A 19,299-nucleotide genomic window follows, 5' to 3' on the forward strand; every position below is an offset into this window, starting at 1 on the left:
AAGACTGCTGGGAACACAATGAGTCTCATCTCATGAGCTTTGGATGGATTGGTGATGCTAAAGCAGCAACTGTTGGATAATGTCAAATACAGTATAGTTCTACAGTTAAATCATTCTCATCAATTCCTCCCTGGTTATTCCCCTGGAAATGAGCAAGTGGATATTCTGGCCAAACAAGCACTCAAGATATCACATGTAGACCTACAGGTTCCTCTGAGCAAAGCTGAAGTAAAATCCTTCTTCAGGATATATGCACAAAATACATGGTAGGAGCATTGGGGCATGAGTGAAACAGATAGACATTTGTACAATATACAAAGACACGTTGGTGATGGGAGGAAGGTGGGCTTCAAACGTAGGGATGAAAATATAACCACTCGTCTCAGAATCGGTCATGCAGGTCTGAATTATTCATTGCATAAAATAGGCAAGCATCCAACTGGGAAATGCCAACCCTGTTACCAGCCAGAAACTGTTGCGCATGTATCAGTTAATTGTAATGAGTACAATGCCCAGAGAGACCACCTTTTTCAGACACTAAGCAAGGCAGAACACATTTAGTTATCAGGGCTTTTGGGGAAAACAGCAGGCAATGCCTATATCACAGCATTATTAAGTTCCTAAGGGAAATAGATGTAGCAGAAATAATCTAGTTTTGTTTGTTTGTTTTATTTTATTTCATTTTTTATTATATTATTTTATTTATTTATTTATTTCCTTTTTATTTAGTGCAATATTTCTCGTTCACACTCCAGTCCAGTTGGTGGCGGTAATGCACCTACAAGTTGGTTTGTCAACCGCCAATAAACCCTAAAGAAGAAGAAGAAGAAAACCAACATGTCAGCCTCCTTGTGTTTCACGAGTGTTTTCTAGCGTTAGCAGGAACATTCTGGTGTGTTCAACTTTCGTATGTCTGGTTAGCTATAAGGCGGAGCCAACTGGTACACATTATATATAATACATTGACGGCACATCGATTTGTTAGACTCAATCTTAAAGGATAAGCTAAAAGGTAAGTTACTAGACAAGGTGTTTGTACAGTAGCGTTCTGGATCACGTGTGTTAACAGGATCAAATGATGGATACTTGTATCATAGATGTGTGTAATTATTCAAAAACATGTTCATATTCGAAGAGGAAAATATTTGGTTTCAGAATATTTTGCTTGAAATTTTAGGAACCTGTTCATACTCTGATCGTCGTACATGCTGACTGTTATTTATCGCATATTTCACAATTTAATCTCACTTTTTACAGCAATGGCTGAAGGCGGGGACAACCGAAGGCATCCCCACAACCTCCAGGGGGTTTTGCGGTTGGCTGTGGAGGCTGGCGCTGCGGGGGACGGACAAGCACCTAGCGTCCCCATGTCAGAGGAGGTAAATAGAAACCACTCAGATGTTTGAATAGGCTGCTGATCAAACTGCAATTTTTTGAGCGCATCTCTTTATTCGATACATTGTTAGGCCTGATCGTTGCAATGGTTCCCTGTATTGGAAATGTTTGATAATTTCCTCTAGTCTCATTTGGACAGATTGGACATCTGCACTTTACCTGGACGGTTGGTTGTATGGTATCATCTATACAGTCAAGCATGTATAGTTTCGAAATTGTACCATATACTGCCATCATGTATTTTTTTTTCTACGACACCCAATGTTTAGACATATTTTTAAATTCCTATTACTGTCCTGTACTTTCTGCTCTTCTCCTTAATCCCCCCCCCACACACACACACACACACACACACACACACACACACACACACACACACACACACACACACACACACACACACACACACACACACACACACACACACACACACACACACAGAGGAAGGAATGGTTGAGGGGGGCGCTGGCTGAGATTTCCAAGGGACAGCTGAATGAAGTGGAGCAGATGAAGCGTTGCCTGGCTGTCCTGCAGAAAGACGCAATGAACACAAAGGAGTGCGAAGGAGAGGAGGGGCAGAGGGATGAGGAGGAAGAGGACGAGAGGGAGACGGCCCTTGAGATTCTGTCTGAGTTTTGTGAGAATCTAGACAATGCCAGAGGTGAGTCGAAGAGAAACAACTGACATGCCTTTTCACAGAGGGTTGGAGATGGGGCCAGATAAGCTTTGTTGAAGAGTAACCAAATAATAAATTAAGCCTCAACAACCATTTTTCATAGTTTGTATAGAGAGTTTGATAACCAAATTTGGTTATTAGGTTTGATATTTAGACGGGTTCTATACGTGTTCACTTTATTAACTCTAGGTTTAATTCTGGGGATTTATAGATAAGACAAACATTAAACACAGCATACATTAAAGCTAGGGACGGCAATTCATTTTAAAGGTCCCATGGCATGAAAATTTGACTTTATGAGGTTTTCTAACATTAAAGGACAATTCCGGTATTTTGAACATTGAGCCCCCTTTCTGGTTTGTTTATGATGAAATAGAGTGGGTGACACCGAAATTTTAACTATTAGTCCTTTCTCGGGTATTTGGCTCATTTTGAATCGCTCCTGCCTGCTTCACAATGGTTGTCTGTGTGCATACACAAACCTGTCATCCCAGCAACCCTAAACGTTCGTTTTCGAAAATGTGCAAGTAACCGAGTGGTTAGTGGCATTTGTGAAGTTTAAAAAAAAAATATCGGCGCAATATATGGTTTATATCCGTGTTAGTTGCTAATTGGAACTATTTTTTCAGATACCTCACAACCGCATATAAACTTCCGCTCGCTGTGTAACCAGCTGTGTAACCATGGTTACACAGCTGGTTACACAGTTCGACCACCTGTTGACGACAATATTCCAGAGGAAGAAGAAGCATAATAATAATATATATAGGTCTATATGTATATATATATATATATATAACTAATATAATATATAATAATAATAAGAAGAAGACGTTCAACTTCATTTTCTGTCGAGTTCAAAACCAAGGCATCAGCTGTGGTTACCGTGCAGTCGATTATGGGAAGAATTTGTGCGGTCAGAAACTGCGGGAAGATCTCTAGAAAAAGGAGTTGTCATCGGCTTCCTCTCAACACACCTAAAAGTCATAGAGTCAGAAAGTTGTGGCTTTCATTCCTCGGGTTCGACATAAACACCCCAGTAAATGTACTTCGGGAAGCCGACCATCGCGTTTGCGCCTTTCACTTTCGGCCTGAGGACTACCTGAAATCAACAAGTCATCGAAAGAAGTGTCCGAAGAGACTGCATCTGAAAAGGGCAGCTGTACCGACGCTTTGTGGACCAACGCTAGACGAAAAAGACCTCGGGGTAAGCTAGATCATGTACAACGTTATGTTTATGATTAGTTTAGGTTGAACATCTGACTCGAACTGAAGGTTACACGGACCAAAACAGCGAGTTCGTTGTTGCTGCTTGATGTTTTTGACGATGATTCTGAAGTTAGTCTATAGGCCTACTAGTATTTTGACCTAGAATAGCGTTTTTAAAATGTTTTTTTGATCGTAACGTCTCCTAAAGAGAGCTGATGGGGTATCCACAGAGGTTAGATCAGACATGGGCATCATACGGCCGTGATTTTGGCCGTGATATATAATATATAGATATCTATAGCCCATATTATATATCTTATATTATTATATATGCGACCATGCATAACATAATCGCTTGAACCACCGTTCAAATGGCAGTCTGAGCCATAACAACAATATTTGTGTCAGTAATGTTGATGAGATGTTGTGTTTTGCAACTTGTTACAGGCTGTTGGCGGTGTGGTGGACCAGCCTTCTACCTCCAGCATATCCTTGGTCCTCACCAGTCCACAGCCACGGCCTCACCAATCCAATAAATCCCCAAGGAAGTCCTTATCTGGCAGTTACCTTGCTTTCCCTGTGATCAGGGAGAGGCTCTCACTATCTGTAAGTTATATTGTTACTATATTGTTACCTTACTTGTGGTGATACAATGTTTATTAGGTGAGTGCTGCATGCAGCGCTCAACTATTGTATCTTCTTTCTTTCTTTCTTTCTTTCTTTCTTTCTTTCTTTCTTTCTTTCTTTCTTTCACACACACACACACACACACACACACTTATTTTACATTTCTGCATTTTTAGCAATGCTTTGCGCTTTTCATTCAGCTGTCACTCTATTTGTTTTCAACCATTTCCATTTTCTCAAATGTTTACATTGTTTACTCCATTTAGACTTTTGAACTTTTGTTCAAACCCCATCACTTGATTTAAGACATACGTTTCTTTATGTCTTAAATAATCTATGTGGCTTTATTAAAACATATTTTCAACCTCACTTTGCACTACAGCACATTTTCTGCAGGAAATGCATTTTCTAGTTATCACTATAATTGTAAGTATTCCTTTGCTTCACTTTTCAACAGCCAGATGATTGTGAAACTGAGATGCTTCAAATGGACACAAGCATTTCCTCAGTCATTGAGGATGACCCAAAAGACATGAGCTTCAGCCTCAGTCAACAGTCAAGTTCAAGTGAAACCTCCAGTTCAAGTGCCTCAGAAGAGCAAGGGGAGTGGGATGAAAGAAAATGGATTGTGAACGAGTCTAGCATCATGCAACTGTTTAGAACATGCCATATATGTGCCGCACAAATCACTGATAAAAAAGTGACAACTACAGGCAGCCAACTAAAGATTGAATGGACATGTTTGAATAATCATCATGGCAAGTGGGCATCATGTCCTGATGCAAGAGGAATGGCACAGAATAACTTGCTTGTTTCTGCTGCTACGCTTTTCTCTGGAACAACTTTCACTGAAGTACACGAGTGGGCCAGCATCCTAAACTTGCAACTCTTGAAGAAATCGCAGTACTACTCCATCCAATCCGACTACCTTATTCCAGTAGTACACTTTGCATACAAGGATCATCATGAGAATCTCATTAGGCGACTTATTAGACAAAAGGCTGAAGGCGAGTCCATAGAGCTGTGTGGAGATGCCAGGTCTGACTCACCAGGTGAGTGTGTTTTTTTTCTTTAATACAATAACATGGAGGTATGGATTGTAAGACTGTTGGAAATGTTTTCCTCTGGATAGTAAGGAGGACTCACATGTTGTCACGCTATTACATTCTACAGGCTACAGCTGCAAGTATTCCACCTATTCGTTTCAGCTTCTATCCAGTAATGAGATCATTCACTTTCAACTACTACAGGTAAAACTAAAATGCTGCTTGTCCGATTTGTGAAACTATACTCTGGGTGACAGAGTATAGATAAAGCATTATTCAGTGGGTGTATTGTATTTGTTTTTTTGCTATTGCTAATTCATTCATTTCTATTCTCTTTCGTCAATAGGTAACGGAAGCTAGCAGTTCAGTTGCCATGGAGTCCCAAGGCTGTAGGAGGGGCCTCAACCATCTCATTTTCAATGAAGGAGTAGATATAGACCTCATCACTACAGACCGGGCCACATCAGTTCGGAAAATAATGAGGGAGGAATTCCAGAATGTTCACCATGAATTTGATCCTTGGCATGTATCAAAAGGTAAATAGTTGTATCAAAACAATGTAAATTGTGATTGACTCAATGACTCATCAAATCATAACCTGATAGACCTTCCATGTATCAAGACCACATATCTTGTACTGTGAAGGAGAACCTTCACATTTGGCTCACCCACATTTGTGGTAATGTGTTTCATTACTATTACACAGGCATAAAGAAAAAACTGGTAGCACTCGCCAACAAAAAGGAAAATCAGGTCCTGCAGGGCTGGATTCGGGCGATCCTCAATCACTTTTGGTTCTCATGCTCATCTTGTGGTGAGAGTGCTGAGGTAATAACCCCAATGCATAAAGAATGTATAAAGATTGCACTGAAATCCCGTCAGAAGATTATCAAATAGTCTTGAAATGTAATATATTCTGTAGGAACTGAAGCGACGGTGGACCTCAGTCCTCCACCACATCTGTGGGGAGCACACATGGGAGCAAGATGGAAGAAAGTGGGCATGCCCTCACCCTGCTCTCAACCCAGATCAGCAAAGGACAAAGCGATGGCTCCAGCCAGAGTCTCAAGTGTTCAAGTCTTTACGGAATATTGTTGAAGATAAAAGACTTCTGAAAGACCTTGAGCAGATGACTCGCTTCAAACATACAGGTATATAGCATTATGAAACAGATCTATGCAACTTTTCAACCTATGTAGTCACTCTCTCAATGTCTAATGAAACACTTTAATTTACAGGATCTTTGGAAGTGTACCACAACGTTATGCTAAAATATCTGCCGAAACGACTGCATTTTCGGTACGACACCATGGTAGCCCGAACACAACTAGCCATCCTGGACAACAATTACAATGTCGGCCGACAGCAGACAGAGACTTCAGAAGGTATTGAGATTTCATAAGTAAGCCCCTAAATGTGTTTGTCACAACTTGGCTAAGAAATAATGTTCTCTGTGTAGGACTTCCAAGATACAGTATGGTGTTCCCAAAACAGAGCAAGGAATGGGTAGCCAAGAAGATCTATGAGCCTACTAGTCAGTACTTCACACAACACCTTGTGAAACTCGTGTTGGAGAGAAGGGAGGAAAGAACACCGGAAGACATTCCACATGTCCAGCGGCCTGCAAACATTGCCACTAAGGAGAGACCCCCCAAGGAAGATTTAATCAGGAAACATCAATCCAGATTCCCTCGCCACACTGATGTTTGAAAAACCAAGGATCCAGATTGTAAATTTGTTTATATGTCAGAATCAGAATCACTTTTATTACCCCTTATTGTACAGTAGGCTACACAAGAGCAAAAGTATTAGGCTTGGTTCCTCAGCATAAAGAGTGAAGTGTAGGGTGTTCAAGTGGTAGTGTTGTAAATGTGTTTGTAAATACAGTCGGCCTATGTCTACCTTTACCCATTAGGAAAACATGTTTAGGCCTACAGACACTAGTGCACTTTCTAAATAAAACTGCAACGATTTTTGAACAAAAGTTTTTTTATTGAGAAGAAATTAAAAAGTAAACGCAATGCAGTTAGGTAGGAACAGAAGGTAGGAACAGAAGGGTAAGATATACATTGGAATAAGAATAAAAATAATGAATTCAGAATAATTCCTCTATCTCACTGGGTTTAAACCCAGCATACTGTCCAGTGGGGGATGGGAACGCATTCCTAACAGCCCACACCACGCAACTGGGTAATGCAAGGCGATTTCCTCGTCCCAGTGGTTGACCTTTGAGGGCCCACTCCAGAATGACTCGATAAGCCACAAGTCGGTATTGACTGAGGGTAACAAAACATGGATAGAGCAAAGACTGGGTCAGTAACTACTAGTAATGAGACGGTGGCACCGTTTTCAAAAACATTATAGTCGAGATACATGCGAATTATACAAATTGGCATCTGAATATGAAATACATTAGGCCTACATCAATGTAGCTTACCTATCTGACAGTTGGCCATTCGGTCCTTCGGGTGTGGGGCGTTTCTTCCAGTTAATTTTAGGGACCCAGAAGAAAGTCTCCAGCACGGTTTTATTTAGGAGATGGCGCACTTCATTTAGAGAGATGCAGGGCGACACAGTCTCGTCGACCGAGACATTGAGGTTGGCCATACCAGCTGTGACGACAAGGTCCCACTCCGTGCAGCACCTACTTTCGTGCTCCGTCGGCATCTGCCTGCACTTCCCACAGGCACACCACCAATTTCCCGCGATCCCGGGGACCGCTTCAGCCGGAGCTTCAGGCGCCTCCGTAGCCCTGGCCTCCATCTCCCGTAGCTCCTCTTGGGTGTATTCTGGTTCATACAGATATCCTCTGCCGTCAAACTCAAAATCGAGTGCGTCCTCCAGAAGCCACCTTTCATATTCCATTTTCAATGATTTTCCCTAATCCGAGGTGCTCAAGTCACGGTACAAGATTTCAAACCAACGTAAACAGCCCACCTTTCCGGTTCGGCGGAGTAATATCAACGAGCAGTAATGAGTCTTCCAACTGAAATCAACTGGCGATAAATGTGCAATAAAACACGACAGAAACCATATATTGCGCCGATAATTTTTTTTTAAACTTCACAAATGCCACTAACCACTCGGTTACTTGCACATTTTCGAAAACGAACGTTTAGGGTTGCTGGGATGACAGGTTGGTGTATGCACATAGACAACCATTGTGAAGGAGGCAGGAGCGATTCAAAATGAGCCAAATACCCGAGAAAGGACTAATAGTTAAAATTTCGGTGTCACCCACTCTATTTCAGCCTAAACAAACCAGAAAGGGGGCTCAATGTTCAAAATACCGGAATTGTCCTTTAATGAGTTCCCCTAGCCTGCCTAGCTAGAAATGGCGTTAGGTGTAAAACGAGCACTAGGTATTCGGCTCCGCCTTTGAAAAATGATAGCTCAGTCGCTCCGATTTCGAATTTGGCCCCATATGTCGTCATAAGGGGCCAAGTTACCTCCCTTCCTCTGCCTTGCCCGACCAGAGAATTTGGCCCGCCAATGAGGTGTGTGTGTGTGTGTGTGTGTGTGTGTGTGTGTGTGTGTGTGTGTGTGTGTGTGTGTGTGTGTGTGTGTGTGTGTGTGTGTGTGTGTGTGTGTGTGTGTGTGTGTGTGTGTGTGTGTGTGTGTGTGTGTGTGTGTGTGTGTGAGAGAGATGACACACACTGTAACGCAAGTGTTGTGCACACTTCTTTGTTGTTTGGATGTCTGACGTCTCTGGTATTTCCACAACGAGACTCGTAGTGGGGGTTATCTCAGCCATGGTTGAGAAGGAATTGGGGGATAAGGAACCTTGGCTTTGACTCCCTGAAGTACATGAACCGCGACATGGAGGGGAAAGGGATGGTTGTCTGCGATCGTCTTCCGCCGGAGCCCCGCTGCCCGCCGCCCGCTTGCCGCTGCCTGCTGCCGAGAGGCACCATCATCGCTAGGCACCACCGCTGCTGAGGCGGTGGTGCCTCGGCAGCGGGCAACGATCGCGGGAAACAATCCCTTTCTCCTCCATGTCGCGGTTCAGTCTATTTCAGATTGAAGTGGAAGAACCCGAGACGTCGGAGAACCCGACGCAGTCCTTTGAGATTCATAATATCTAGGGCTGTAACGATACGCGTATCGAAACCGAAATCGCGACACTCAAACCCACGTACCTGTCACGCGGTGTGAGAAGGCAGAAGCGCGATACGCCCTTTCTAACTCTCCGGTCAAATTGTCTGATTGAAATTGGCTAATAATAGTCTGCTGACACCGCCCCCTCTTATCGATGCCGTAAGTATGCGACGAGATGCCCTCTCTGTGATGACAGCTCTCCGTGGCTACGGAGGATTGCATTTCTCCACAGCCGTCGAAGTCCTCATATGCGATATGAACGACATTTATCCAGAGTGGGCCAAGCGCGAAAAAGTTGCCTGTGTGATCCCTGTCTCTATTTCGTGTGATTTGACCGGCAGTTTGTCAGCTTATAGGTCGGAATGAAGCGGCCACCGATTATTGACAGGATGGATGCTTTATTCTACCGGACTCGTTCGCTACTTCACTAGACACACGCGCTACCGCTCGCTCTCCTCGCTCGTCCACTCACTCGCTGACGACACACACACATACGCACACTGCCATTCGCGCACACATACGCTACTCGTAACACATGCCTCGTTATTGCGACGTTCATGTTAGACGTTCATGTTTTTTTCCATCTATTGAAAGTTAGGCTATTAAACATGTTGCATTCTATACGGACTGATTATGTCATTATTTAAGCTACATAGCCTAATAAGAAGCGCTAATTGGATATTTGACTAAACCAACCAAACTAGTTGAGGGTTTTTGCCTACCTGCAAGCATCCTCCAACTGCAATCTTTGGTTATTTATTAATTAATTTAGCTATACTTTAATAGTATCCTCTCTGTTCAAATCTGTTCAGTGTTCCAAATTATGTTATTAAATGTTACATTAAGTTAATTGTTATATAAGTGTTTAAATAAAATGCTTTTTAAATTAAAAAAAAACGTGGGATGTATCGAACCGCGGGTCAAAAATCGAGACCCGCGGTCTCGACTAGCCAGCTCAATGTGCGACTGGCTAGTAGTGGCTGTAATTGGCACCTTTTAAAAGTATTTTTTGTAATTTTTGTTTACATCCCAACAGCAATCAATAAATCAAATGCTCTGCCAAACGAACAAAAAAATGTTGCCTCTCGGCTACCAGCGCACACTCTGCTGGTGTACTCATTGTCCATGACTTCCACAAGAATAGGCAGACCTATTGCTAGGCAGACCTATTGCTAAAGCTAGCGAACTATTCATGTGTTTTTGGGGACTGGCTTTGAAGGGAGGCCTGAAGGGAGGGGTTGGACACTTTCAAACTCTAGCTTAAGCATTCTAGCACAAGGGTATTGGAGTAACCAATACCCTTGAGAACCAAATTTTGCAAAGGAACAGCGACATCCATGGGTAAAGATGCCTAACCACGTACCTGCTCCTTGATGACATGTATTTGAATGAGTTTATAATGCATATTGGATAAAAGCTAAATAGCTAAAAATTAATAACTAAAGTGCACATGTTGGTCCTGCGTAATCCTACTCCTTATGTCATGTGTTGCACAGACCTGATGGTCCTAGGGGGCCTTCAACTGTGCGTCTCCCACTGTGTGGGTCATGTGCAGAGCGGTGTGAGGTGGCGTGCTGCCCAGCTGCTCGCGACCTGCGCCCAGAACATGCCGGAAGTTCAGTTGCACCTGCTCGCCATCGACGCCCTCCCGAAGCTCCTTCGGCTGACCGACTCAGACCCCCATCCCACAGTCCGAGTAAAAGCCCTCTACGCCGTTTCATGTAAGATCCTAGACCCCGTTGCTGCCATTCACCACTATTTGTAGCCTTCTTTAGTACTGACAGTGCCCTCCCCCCCAACCCCCACACCAGGTCTGGTCAGAGAGCAGGAGGCGGGCCTCCGGGCGTTTGTCTCTCTGGACGGCTTCTCTGTGCTGATGCGAGGCATGCAGTCTGAAGACGAGAGGCTGAGGACCAAGTCTGCCTTCCTGCTGCTCAACCTTCTGTCGGCCCACCCGGAACAGAAAGGTAATTCTAGCACTCCTAACTAGAAAGGCTGACTGTTGACGTTCAACGTTGTAGAATTACTCAAAGGCCTAGCATAAGCAGTGTCGAGGATTTTGATAAATATTTACAATTGGTTTCCCTAGCCCTGTTGTGATATTTCAGAAAAATTGGGTAAAACAGCAAGTGGCCGGTAAAGTAGTGGATAGGGTGGTTCCGAATTTGGTCGTAGCTTACTAAAGCTCCCTCCTGCTCTCCTCTAGGTACAGTTCTGTCCATGGGCATGGCTGAACAGCTGGTGTCAGTGCTCCGGTCGCCACATTCCTCTTTCCACGAACACGTGCTTGGAGCCCTCTGCTGGTGAGGAACGCACTTCGTACAAAGTCTCCATCTCCCACTCCGAATGCTGGCGGGTGGCCCAGCCCTTTCTTCCGGCGAATTGAGTGCGCCCTGCGCAAGGGTCTGGAGAAGAGCAATACATTTCTTTCTGCTTCCGACGCGTTTTTGCGGGAGCCAATCACCGAGCTGGCTTTTCCCCTTGGCGCGCTCATGGCGCTGTAGAAATAAGTGATCCTGCCTAACCAGGATGGCATGGTATTAAGACTACCATGGTTAGGGGTTGGATTGCTAACAATGTTTGGATCTGGTTGCATCTGTATAGGTAGTGTAAGACCCTCTGCATAAGCGTCCACCAAATGGAATGTGTTTATCTGCAGGGTGTTGAACCATACTGCTCCTTTATGTTCCCAGTCTGGTGGAGGACTGTCCCCAGGGGCTGAAGGACTGCAGGAGCTCCTCTCTGGGTCTGGATGAGCTACTCAAGCACAGAGCCAGAGACCTCCAGGGAAGAGAAGAGTGCCAGGTACACCTTTACTACCGGGCAACCCCTGTCAAATACATTTTCTTGTTGATTATTGAGCAGACTTTCAGTGACGATAAGGACGCACGTTAAGGGAAGTCTGCGAACATTGCGGCTATAACCCCGTGCCTTTCATCTGGGAGTCGAACATACCCGAAACACCTGAATAACTTGTAGTGTACAATATCCTAAATCGATCTTTACCTTCTTGAAATCGTCTGTGGATAGGGTTACAATTTCTGTTGGATTTCTGTACGTGATGATATGGAACCACATAACGATGAGTAGGTTTGAGTCTCTAGTGCCTATCTTTTCCTTTGGCTACAGGAAGAACTGGATTTCTGCAAGCAATTACAGGCCACATGTTTCCAAGGGCAACAGACTGACGACAATGGAATGGATCGCTGAACCCTCGGTGGCTTGTTATTCCGGTCACAGAGTTTCGACGTCCGCAAAGACGAGAGAGACTCATTCAGGTTTTCCTCCACTGTGGATGCCTTTATGGACTGCTAATGAGGGTGGCTTGTGTCTTTGACATATGTATAAACCTATTGAGCATGTGCTAAGTTTGGCCCTTAACTTTGCAAATGCAGAGACAAATGTCTGTTGATGTAGAATCAGACATTTAAAGTAACTTCTTGTTTCCAGTTTCTTGATATTTTGTTATATTTTCCCTATGTTCAGTTTGTGTCAACATATTTGTTAATCAAAATTACCACTTGAGACCTCCATAACATGATATCCGTAACAAGTTAATGCAATGAGTTAAGTTTACAAATGACTAGTTATGTTTATGTTTAAATAAACAAGTACCCTTTTATGCGAACCCATAACCCATAAAATGCTGTATCATTCAATTGACATTAGTTAAAATATCCATTCTAAAATATAGTTTTTAATTTAAAAGGAAGCTTCATAGTGTTTTGACTTCTATTGCACCTTTCAATTCCCCGCTTGATCACCAGCCTATAAACGCGAAATGCTTGAGTTTGACCACCGCACCCATTTGAAGTACCGAGGATCTATTTGGACATAAAGCTTTACGTCCAACTCTTCATCCTACTCCTCTTCCGCCGCATTGCCCGACCCCAACACTTCTCCCATGGTGACGTAATATCTCTGCAAGATAATGCGTAACCATGACGACCGCGTGGGCTTGTTCCAGCGGTTTGATTGCCTTAGAACACTTGTAGCGTAAGCACACTGTGGGAGAGCAGGATGGACGTGCTACGCAATATTTTCGCAACCTAGCGAGTTGTGACTGCTAGGTTTGCCAGGTAGACGGCCACGCCAAATCCCAGAACACAACAGCAAATAACAAAACAACAGCATTGTAGAGACTCAAACGGGATAAGGTAGGTACATCTTTTTTTATTTTGTTTCTGGTTTGAGTCTCTCTAATGTTGTGTTTTGCTGTTCTGTTTTCTGATTGGCTGTTTGGCACTCCAGGACCATCGTATACAAGTCATATCAACTTGAGTCTACAAACTCCCTAAATAGGCTGCTTGCAATTGGGCAAGATTCAACTTTATAGCTAATCTAACGGTCGGGAGAAACGGAGAACAGTGCACGATTCCATGTATAGCCCGAACTTTCCTCATCCGTATTTTTAGTTTGTGCCTTTGTTTCCACAACAATGTGAATGGCATGACATAGCTATATCGCTCTCTTCAATTAAATTGAAAACAGGCATGCACATCCAAACTGTATTGCCAGTGAGGCACGTTATACGTGAATATATGTGTTTAGAAAAACACCCGTACTCAACAGGGCAACATGCAATGAAACACATTTTTATTCATTGTAACATTTTAGTACTAGGCTGTCTGGATGGTCTCAGGTGGCTAATGATAGAGGGAGATGGCAAGATACTCAGGATGATTGGAAGATTAATAGGGTAAATTATTGGAACTGGAATCACTGATTTTCCTCATCAAACACGGACACACTTAATGAGGAGATTATAAAATGGAATGTTAAAACTAGTCTCCATAGAGGCCGTGTTTTGCTGTTTAGTGCTCATCTCAATAATTTCCGTCTTCTCAAAGTCAGTTCCTGACGATCTAATGGGAAAGCAGCTCTTTAACCTTTAAATCTGGCCCCAAGGTCATTGTGCTCAAGTATTTTGCTGTTCCTCTCGACTTGATTGTTTCCTCCACTAGAGATCTGTCTGTCTTACCAGTGGGGTATTCCACAAAGCCGGTTAACCCAGGGTTTGCGGTAACCCTAGGTTTTCCGTTCCAAAATGAACACGGTATGTTAGTTACTATAGAAACATGCTCTGAATCAAACCTGGTCGGAGCAGGTTTTGCGCGGGTAAAGTTTGGAACATAACCCGGTTTCGGGTATTTAAACCCGCGTTCACCGCAGATTTCATGTGTTCACAATGACATGCCCTTTTGATGAGAGGCCTGTTGATATCGGAGTGCAAATTATACGTGCATCTTGGCATATCGGATGACTTTTTGCTGGAGATATATAGATTCTCGCGCAAATCTTTAATATATTTAAGCAGCCTTCTCCAGCCTTACATAGGCCAGGTCCTACCAATCGAGGACCTGGCCTAAGTTCACTCCAGACTATTTGCGTAGCCCTCAGTTTTTTGCAAATGGTAGTTTTATCTATAATGTTGGAGATGCTGAGCACATCTCAGTCCTTTCAGATGACCCATCCACGTCCGGACCAAGATTTTCATCTACCTCCTATCATACAAAGAGCAATATTGGCTGAGTACTATGCCGAGAGGTGCTTACAACAGAAAGTATAAAATAGTCCTAACGGACTTTCATCCACTGTAGAATGTTTGATCGTAGCCGGCGGCTTCATTACAAGCACTGATCCATCTTGTTCTGTGAAGTTGATGGATTGTCACTTTTAGGTTTTCTACCCAGTTACCAAAAAAAAAACATTTGGAACATATGCGCTGTGGCACGCACACGGTTTGCATGTGTTACTTCGAAGGCAAACTAAATCTAAAATACATGAAAAACACAAAAACCTACATTCAACCAGTACCCTCACATGGCCCCTGACTCTCTGAGGAGGTAGGCCTACCTCCAGGTACCCCCTCCATGCCAAGGCGCCCTGAATTTATGTCTTTTAAAAGCCCCTCCAACGGGGTCAAGACAATTTGAGGGCCAGATCCAGTCTGCCGACTGTCGGCCTTTTCACGATTGGCTTAAAAAAAGGGCTTATTTAAATGTATACCAATACGATGGTGGGAAAAGCTTACCAGTTTGTATGTTTTTATACTTCATTTTTACTTGATCCGCTGACCGCCTGGGAGCCATCGTAGTACATGTTTTTTTTTAGAAGAAAGGGGTTATGTGGTAGGAACGTTAAGAATGCTTAACTGGGATATTTATAGATTCATGGCTCAAATATTAAGGATCATGCTTTTGACGTGTAACTAACGCATTTACGCAGTCAGCGATCCGCTGCCAGGCTTTTATTCTCCGGGTTGCAGAGGCTTTAGCGTTCCCTTTTCTTGTGATAATGTCCTTCTCCTCGTCATAGCTCTCCAGGAGAACCTGGAGTTCCATTTCATTTAAATAAGCGGCCCGTTTCGCCATTTCGATCAGGGTTTCCATGATCCATGCATCACGCCTTTATAAGTTTGGCGTGGACTCGCGCAACCCTGTGTTAACCAACCCCGAGTTGATTGAACTAATGCATAACCCATGCGGTGGAACCGACGGCTCTGGTTTAGTTGGCACAGGGTCAATCAACCTAGAGTTCAGCGTTAACTCTGTTTGTTAAACCTCTGTTCGTGGAATACCCCACTGGAATCGTGAAGAGGCTACCTGGTTTCCCTTTATAATTATGTACGCACTTTGACCAACAATGACAAATCCGATCAAGGGCAATATGGAGGATATCTTTGCAGATTTAAGTGAGGTCATACATTCCAACTAAAGCACAGTATCCCAAGTAATTGCATTTATTACCTTTCTTTACATTCAGGCACTGTCAACTTTTCTTAAAGTTTTGAGAGATCCAGTGTCGATACAAATTAATCTAGAATAAGTTTACTATTGTTTAAAGTCGCAGTTCACCTCATGGCAATCCAATTACATTAAAGAATTTAAAGGGCCAATGTGTTTTATTTTATTTTAAATAAAACGACAATGTGTAAAAAAAACTTGTGATGGGCTGGCCTAGATTTCCTCACTTGGAAACATGGGCCGATCAGAAAGGCACAATGGGTCAGTGATTTAAAATATATATAGGCCTACAGTATTTTCGTCTCAAGCAAGGACAGTGGAGCAATATACTCAGAAATTAATAAGGGAATCAACCATTCCTTTTATAGTCTTTAGATTTGTGATCCACTTTTCCCTGATGTCGTGTTTTGAGCCACAACCAAACAAAGGTGAATATCCGGACCTGGTCTGAAACACCAAACTAAGACCTCTTCCATTTTGAAAAGTCATCCTGGTCTTCCACCGCCAACACGTCACCCATGGCGATCAGCATCTGCGCCAGGTAATACGTAACCATGACGACCGCGTGGCCGTGTTCCATCGCCGAGCACACCTTAAACACCTGTAGCGCCAGCACGCTGTCGGAGACCAGGAAAGACAAACTCCCTAATATGGTCACAACCTTGCTGGTTCTGAGCGCTAGGTTTGCCATGAGGGTGAGCAAACCCACGTAGACGCCAACGCCGGGGGTTAGGAGTTCCGAGTCGGGGGCTTTTCGTAGGAACGGGTAGATGTAGCCGTAGAAGGCAGCTCCCAGACCAAACATGACGATGTAGAGGAGGACGCTTAGTGAGGAAGAGCGGCTACGCGGGACGTAGCGGGCGGTGAGGAAGGCCAGTGAGAACAGAAGATGTGCCGCGGCGAATGCACCCATCCCTGAAACAAACGGACGGAGGATATGTTATGACCAAATCAATGATTACATTTGGCCTTACTGACCCAATTAAACCCAAAATAACTTGGTCCAGGAATATAGGTTAATTGAATCGGCTTAGCCTACATTTAATCTGTAATTTAAAAAGAAAAACACCCAATGAAAGTTTTTGTAATATTCCAGCTACAGGTTATAAAGTATGATAAATGATCTGCCATATCAGGGTTGTTCTAAATTTTATTAAATTAAAGATACTGCATGCATGTCCAAAATTACATTCTTCATGTCTTTCTTTCAAATCTTAGAATAACTTTATACACTATTTAAAATACTCTATTATTGATTCCACTGTTACTTTAGATCCAGAAGTTCTATGATAAAGCAGAACTTCTGGGGGGAGAAAGCACAGATCCTGGGCCAGAAAACAAAAAGTGCAAGGATAAACCAACTGTTGGTTTACAATTTTTACAGACTTTTTTTTACAGTTTTATACTGCTGGCTTAGTTTAGCCCATGACGCGCTTACAGATCCCTATACCTACAAAGAGAAACACTTGGTTCAACCAGATCAGAGCTCATCTCCCACAAGACTTTAAATGTTAATTTAATGTCTGATTTGTGAGACATAGCTTTTACCTATTAACCAAACCTATTCCTCTTTTCAGTCTTTTGTTATCATCATCTCGATCACCTCAATTGTCCTTTTCCATATTTGTCTACTCAACAGGGTGAATATCTCATCAAAAAAATGACAAAAACAATCCCTCCAGCATTGGACCTTGTGGATCATCTTTCTCCCCACAATGCCTCTACGGCCTACATGCATCTCCACCATCGATGTTTGATCTCCTAGCCTCATGAGGCCTTCCCGGACTCATGAGATTCCTCTCTGTAGACAAGTCTGGCCTCGAGCCATAAAGCTCCTCCCAAAAATTGCAAAATTAAAGGACCAATTAGTGCTCTGGGGAGGGAATTTCAGGTCATGATGAGGCAAGGAGCATGGCAGTTTGTAGTTTAAAAAAAAACACAACCCCCGAGAAAATGTAAAAGAATCGATGGAAAAATGTAATTGGTTGTTGTGCGGATTCAATTGCTGCTTGGCCATGGCCAAATCTAAATCATTGTGAGGCGACGATTTGAATATCTGGATGGCCTCACATGGCTAATGATCTCCACGCGCTGGCCCTCGCTCACCATGGATGAAGAGCTCTGGCCACACTAGGCAGAAGTCTCCCACGGCCGACAGCAGCAGGCCCCCAGCCACGCCTGCCAGGCTCTTCCACCCGTTCCAGCCAAGCACCATTGCCGCTAATAGGAGCACGGGCGCCGCTTTGAACCCCGCAATGATGATGGAGGGGGGGGAGGCGTCATGGGCCCACAGGAAGAGGTAGGCGGCTGACGCCAAGAAGAACGGCGAGAGCGATAGCAACAGAGCACAGGACTGGCGAGGGGGTAGCAAGGTAGAGAAAGAGGGGGTTAAGAGTTATACGGACAGCATAAATGACTTGCACCGTGGTTTGTGGCGTTCAGGAGACAGAATTATGTGTGAAAATGTTTTGATGAAAAAAATGTAATTTTTAAAGTAAGAGTGCCTCATCTTGCAGTCATCGTTGCACAAATACATCTTAATGTACGCTTCGGGTTATCTGTAAGGCTGAGGAGGGTGGAAAGTTGTCTCACCATGTTTCGCCGCTGTCTCCGGTCGTAGGCGTGGGTCTCCAGGATGTCCATCTTCTCAAGCTGCTGTTTAATGTCTAACCTGGCCCCACCGTCGTTGTGCTACGGTCTTGTTACGATGATGACCACTGTGCTGAACCTAAACTCATCAGTAATACTTACTCGTTGTTTGACTGCAGTCCCTCTCTATCCCAACCCTCTCTCTCCTGGCTTCTGATAGAGTTGTGGACTTCGGACCGACACATCCGCTGGGGGGCCTATGGATCCTCCCTAGGCTCCCTAGGTCCTTTCACGTCGCAATCTGTGCACTTTGACCACGGCAGCTGTGACATCACTGCACCAAGACCGAAGTTTACCTGAGCAGATAGCAAATTAAGTGTGTGTGTGTGTGTGTGTGTGTGTGTGTGTGTGTGTGTGTGTGTGTGTGTGTGTGTGTGTGTGTGTGTGTGTGTGTGTGTGTGTGTGTGTGTGTGTGTGTGTGTGTGTGTGTGTGTGTGTGTGTGTGTGTGTTAAACGACATATGCACAGTATAACAACCTTTGTATACATTTCTTTATTTACTGTTTGTTATTGGGCACACATACATGATTTTCAATGCATTTGGAAGGGGACACAAATAATGCTATGTACAGATCAAAGCTCACCGTCTCTGATGGGAATGATGTGAACACTTGTCTTCGCTGTGTCGGATTCCTCCTCCAAAGCCTTGCAGGTCACAAAGGCAATAGGCCTGTATGTCAGTTCTTTCTTGATGGCACAATATACACACAAGCACAACAGGTCCACATGCATTCCTAATTATAATTGGAATCGTCACGTCAAAGAAGATTTTCTGTTACGACAGACAATAAAGTTTTTTGAATCTGAATCTGAATACACTGGAATAGAGTTGCAGCAATGTTGCAATGGATCA

General features: G+C 43.6%; 3 protein-coding genes and 1 long non-coding RNA gene across 4 annotated transcripts; 2 read left to right on the top strand and 2 right to left on the bottom strand.

The window, feature by feature from the left end:
* Window positions 1–804: 804 nt before the first annotated feature.
* hspbp1 (HSPA (heat shock 70kDa) binding protein, cytoplasmic cochaperone 1) lies at window positions 805–12,763 on the top strand. The gene is made up of 8 exons (XM_060039647.1): window positions 805–1,012; window positions 1,258–1,379; window positions 1,837–2,056; window positions 10,548–10,772; window positions 10,863–11,018; window positions 11,258–11,354; window positions 11,745–11,856; window positions 12,181–12,763. Exons 2-8 carry the CDS (start codon window positions 1,260–1,262, stop codon window positions 12,259–12,261), a joined length of 1,011 nt encoding a protein of 336 aa, XP_059895630.1. The 5' UTR covers window positions 805–1,012; window positions 1,258–1,259; the 3' UTR covers window positions 12,262–12,763.
* LOC132448374 (uncharacterized) lies at window positions 2,383–7,351 on the top strand. Its single transcript, XM_060039583.1, has 9 exons — window positions 2,383–3,278; window positions 3,728–3,886; window positions 4,365–4,959; window positions 5,081–5,157; window positions 5,300–5,489; window positions 5,660–5,781; window positions 5,876–6,104; window positions 6,192–6,338; window positions 6,413–7,351. The coding sequence occupies exons 1-9, from the start codon at window positions 2,970–2,972 to the stop codon at window positions 6,661–6,663; spliced, it is 2,079 nt and encodes a 692-aa protein (XP_059895566.1). The 5' UTR covers window positions 2,383–2,969; the 3' UTR covers window positions 6,664–7,351.
* Window positions 6,925–7,657, bottom strand: LOC132448421 (uncharacterized). The gene is made up of 2 exons (XR_009523359.1): window positions 7,391–7,657; window positions 6,925–7,229 (listed from the first exon to the last, which is right to left on the bottom strand). It is a non-coding gene; the product is annotated as an uncharacterized LOC132448421 (long non-coding RNA).
* Window positions 12,764–15,916: 3,153 nt separating the features above from the next.
* On the bottom strand, window positions 15,917–19,255 carry tmem86b (transmembrane protein 86B). Its single transcript, XM_060039694.1, has 4 exons — window positions 19,031–19,255; window positions 18,390–18,742; window positions 17,904–18,150; window positions 15,917–16,712 (listed from the first exon to the last, which is right to left on the bottom strand). Exons 2-4 carry the CDS (start codon window positions 18,438–18,440, stop codon window positions 16,258–16,260), a joined length of 753 nt encoding a protein of 250 aa, XP_059895677.1. The 5' UTR covers window positions 18,441–18,742; window positions 19,031–19,255; the 3' UTR covers window positions 15,917–16,257.
* Between the last annotated feature and the right edge of the window lie 44 nt (window positions 19,256–19,299).

This window comes from Gadus macrocephalus, chromosome 2, assembly GCF_031168955.1.
Source record: "Gadus macrocephalus chromosome 2, ASM3116895v1".
In the NCBI taxonomy this organism is placed as follows: domain Eukaryota; kingdom Metazoa; phylum Chordata; class Actinopteri; order Gadiformes; family Gadidae; genus Gadus; species Gadus macrocephalus.

What these genes read in the sequence shown, in the direction of transcription:
- tmem86b (XM_060039694.1), bottom strand. Translation starts at nt 18,440, where the DNA reads ATGGACATCCTGGAGACCCACGCCTACGACCGGAGACAGCGGCGAAAC. An exon ending in GGAGACAGCGGCGAAACATG is followed by an intron (nt 18,151 to 18,389) that starts GTGAGACAACTT and finishes CCCCCTCGCCAG; the next exon opens with TCCTGTGCTCTGTTGCTATC. An exon ending in GCCAGAGCTCTTCATCCATG is followed by an intron (nt 16,713 to 17,903) that starts GTGAGCGAGGGC and finishes CGTTTGTTTCAG; the next exon opens with GGATGGGTGCATTCGCCGCG.
- hspbp1 (XM_060039647.1), top strand. Translation starts at nt 1,260, where the DNA reads ATGGCTGAAGGCGGGGACAACCGAAGGCATCCCCACAACCTCCAGGGG. An exon ending in AGCCCTCTACGCCGTTTCAT is followed by an intron (nt 10,773 to 10,862) that starts GTAAGATCCTAG and finishes CCCCCACACCAG; the next exon opens with GTCTGGTCAGAGAGCAGGAG. An exon ending in GGCCCACCCGGAACAGAAAG is followed by an intron (nt 11,019 to 11,257) that starts GTAATTCTAGCA and finishes GCTCTCCTCTAG; the next exon opens with GTACAGTTCTGTCCATGGGC.
- LOC132448374 (XM_060039583.1), top strand. Translation starts at nt 2,970, where the DNA reads ATGGGAAGAATTTGTGCGGTCAGAAACTGCGGGAAGATCTCTAGAAAA. An exon ending in TAGACGAAAAAGACCTCGGG is followed by an intron (nt 3,279 to 3,727) that starts GTAAGCTAGATC and finishes AACTTGTTACAG; the next exon opens with GCTGTTGGCGGTGTGGTGGA. An exon ending in TCCTTGGCATGTATCAAAAG is followed by an intron (nt 5,490 to 5,659) that starts GTAAATAGTTGT and finishes ACTATTACACAG; the next exon opens with GCATAAAGAAAAAACTGGTA.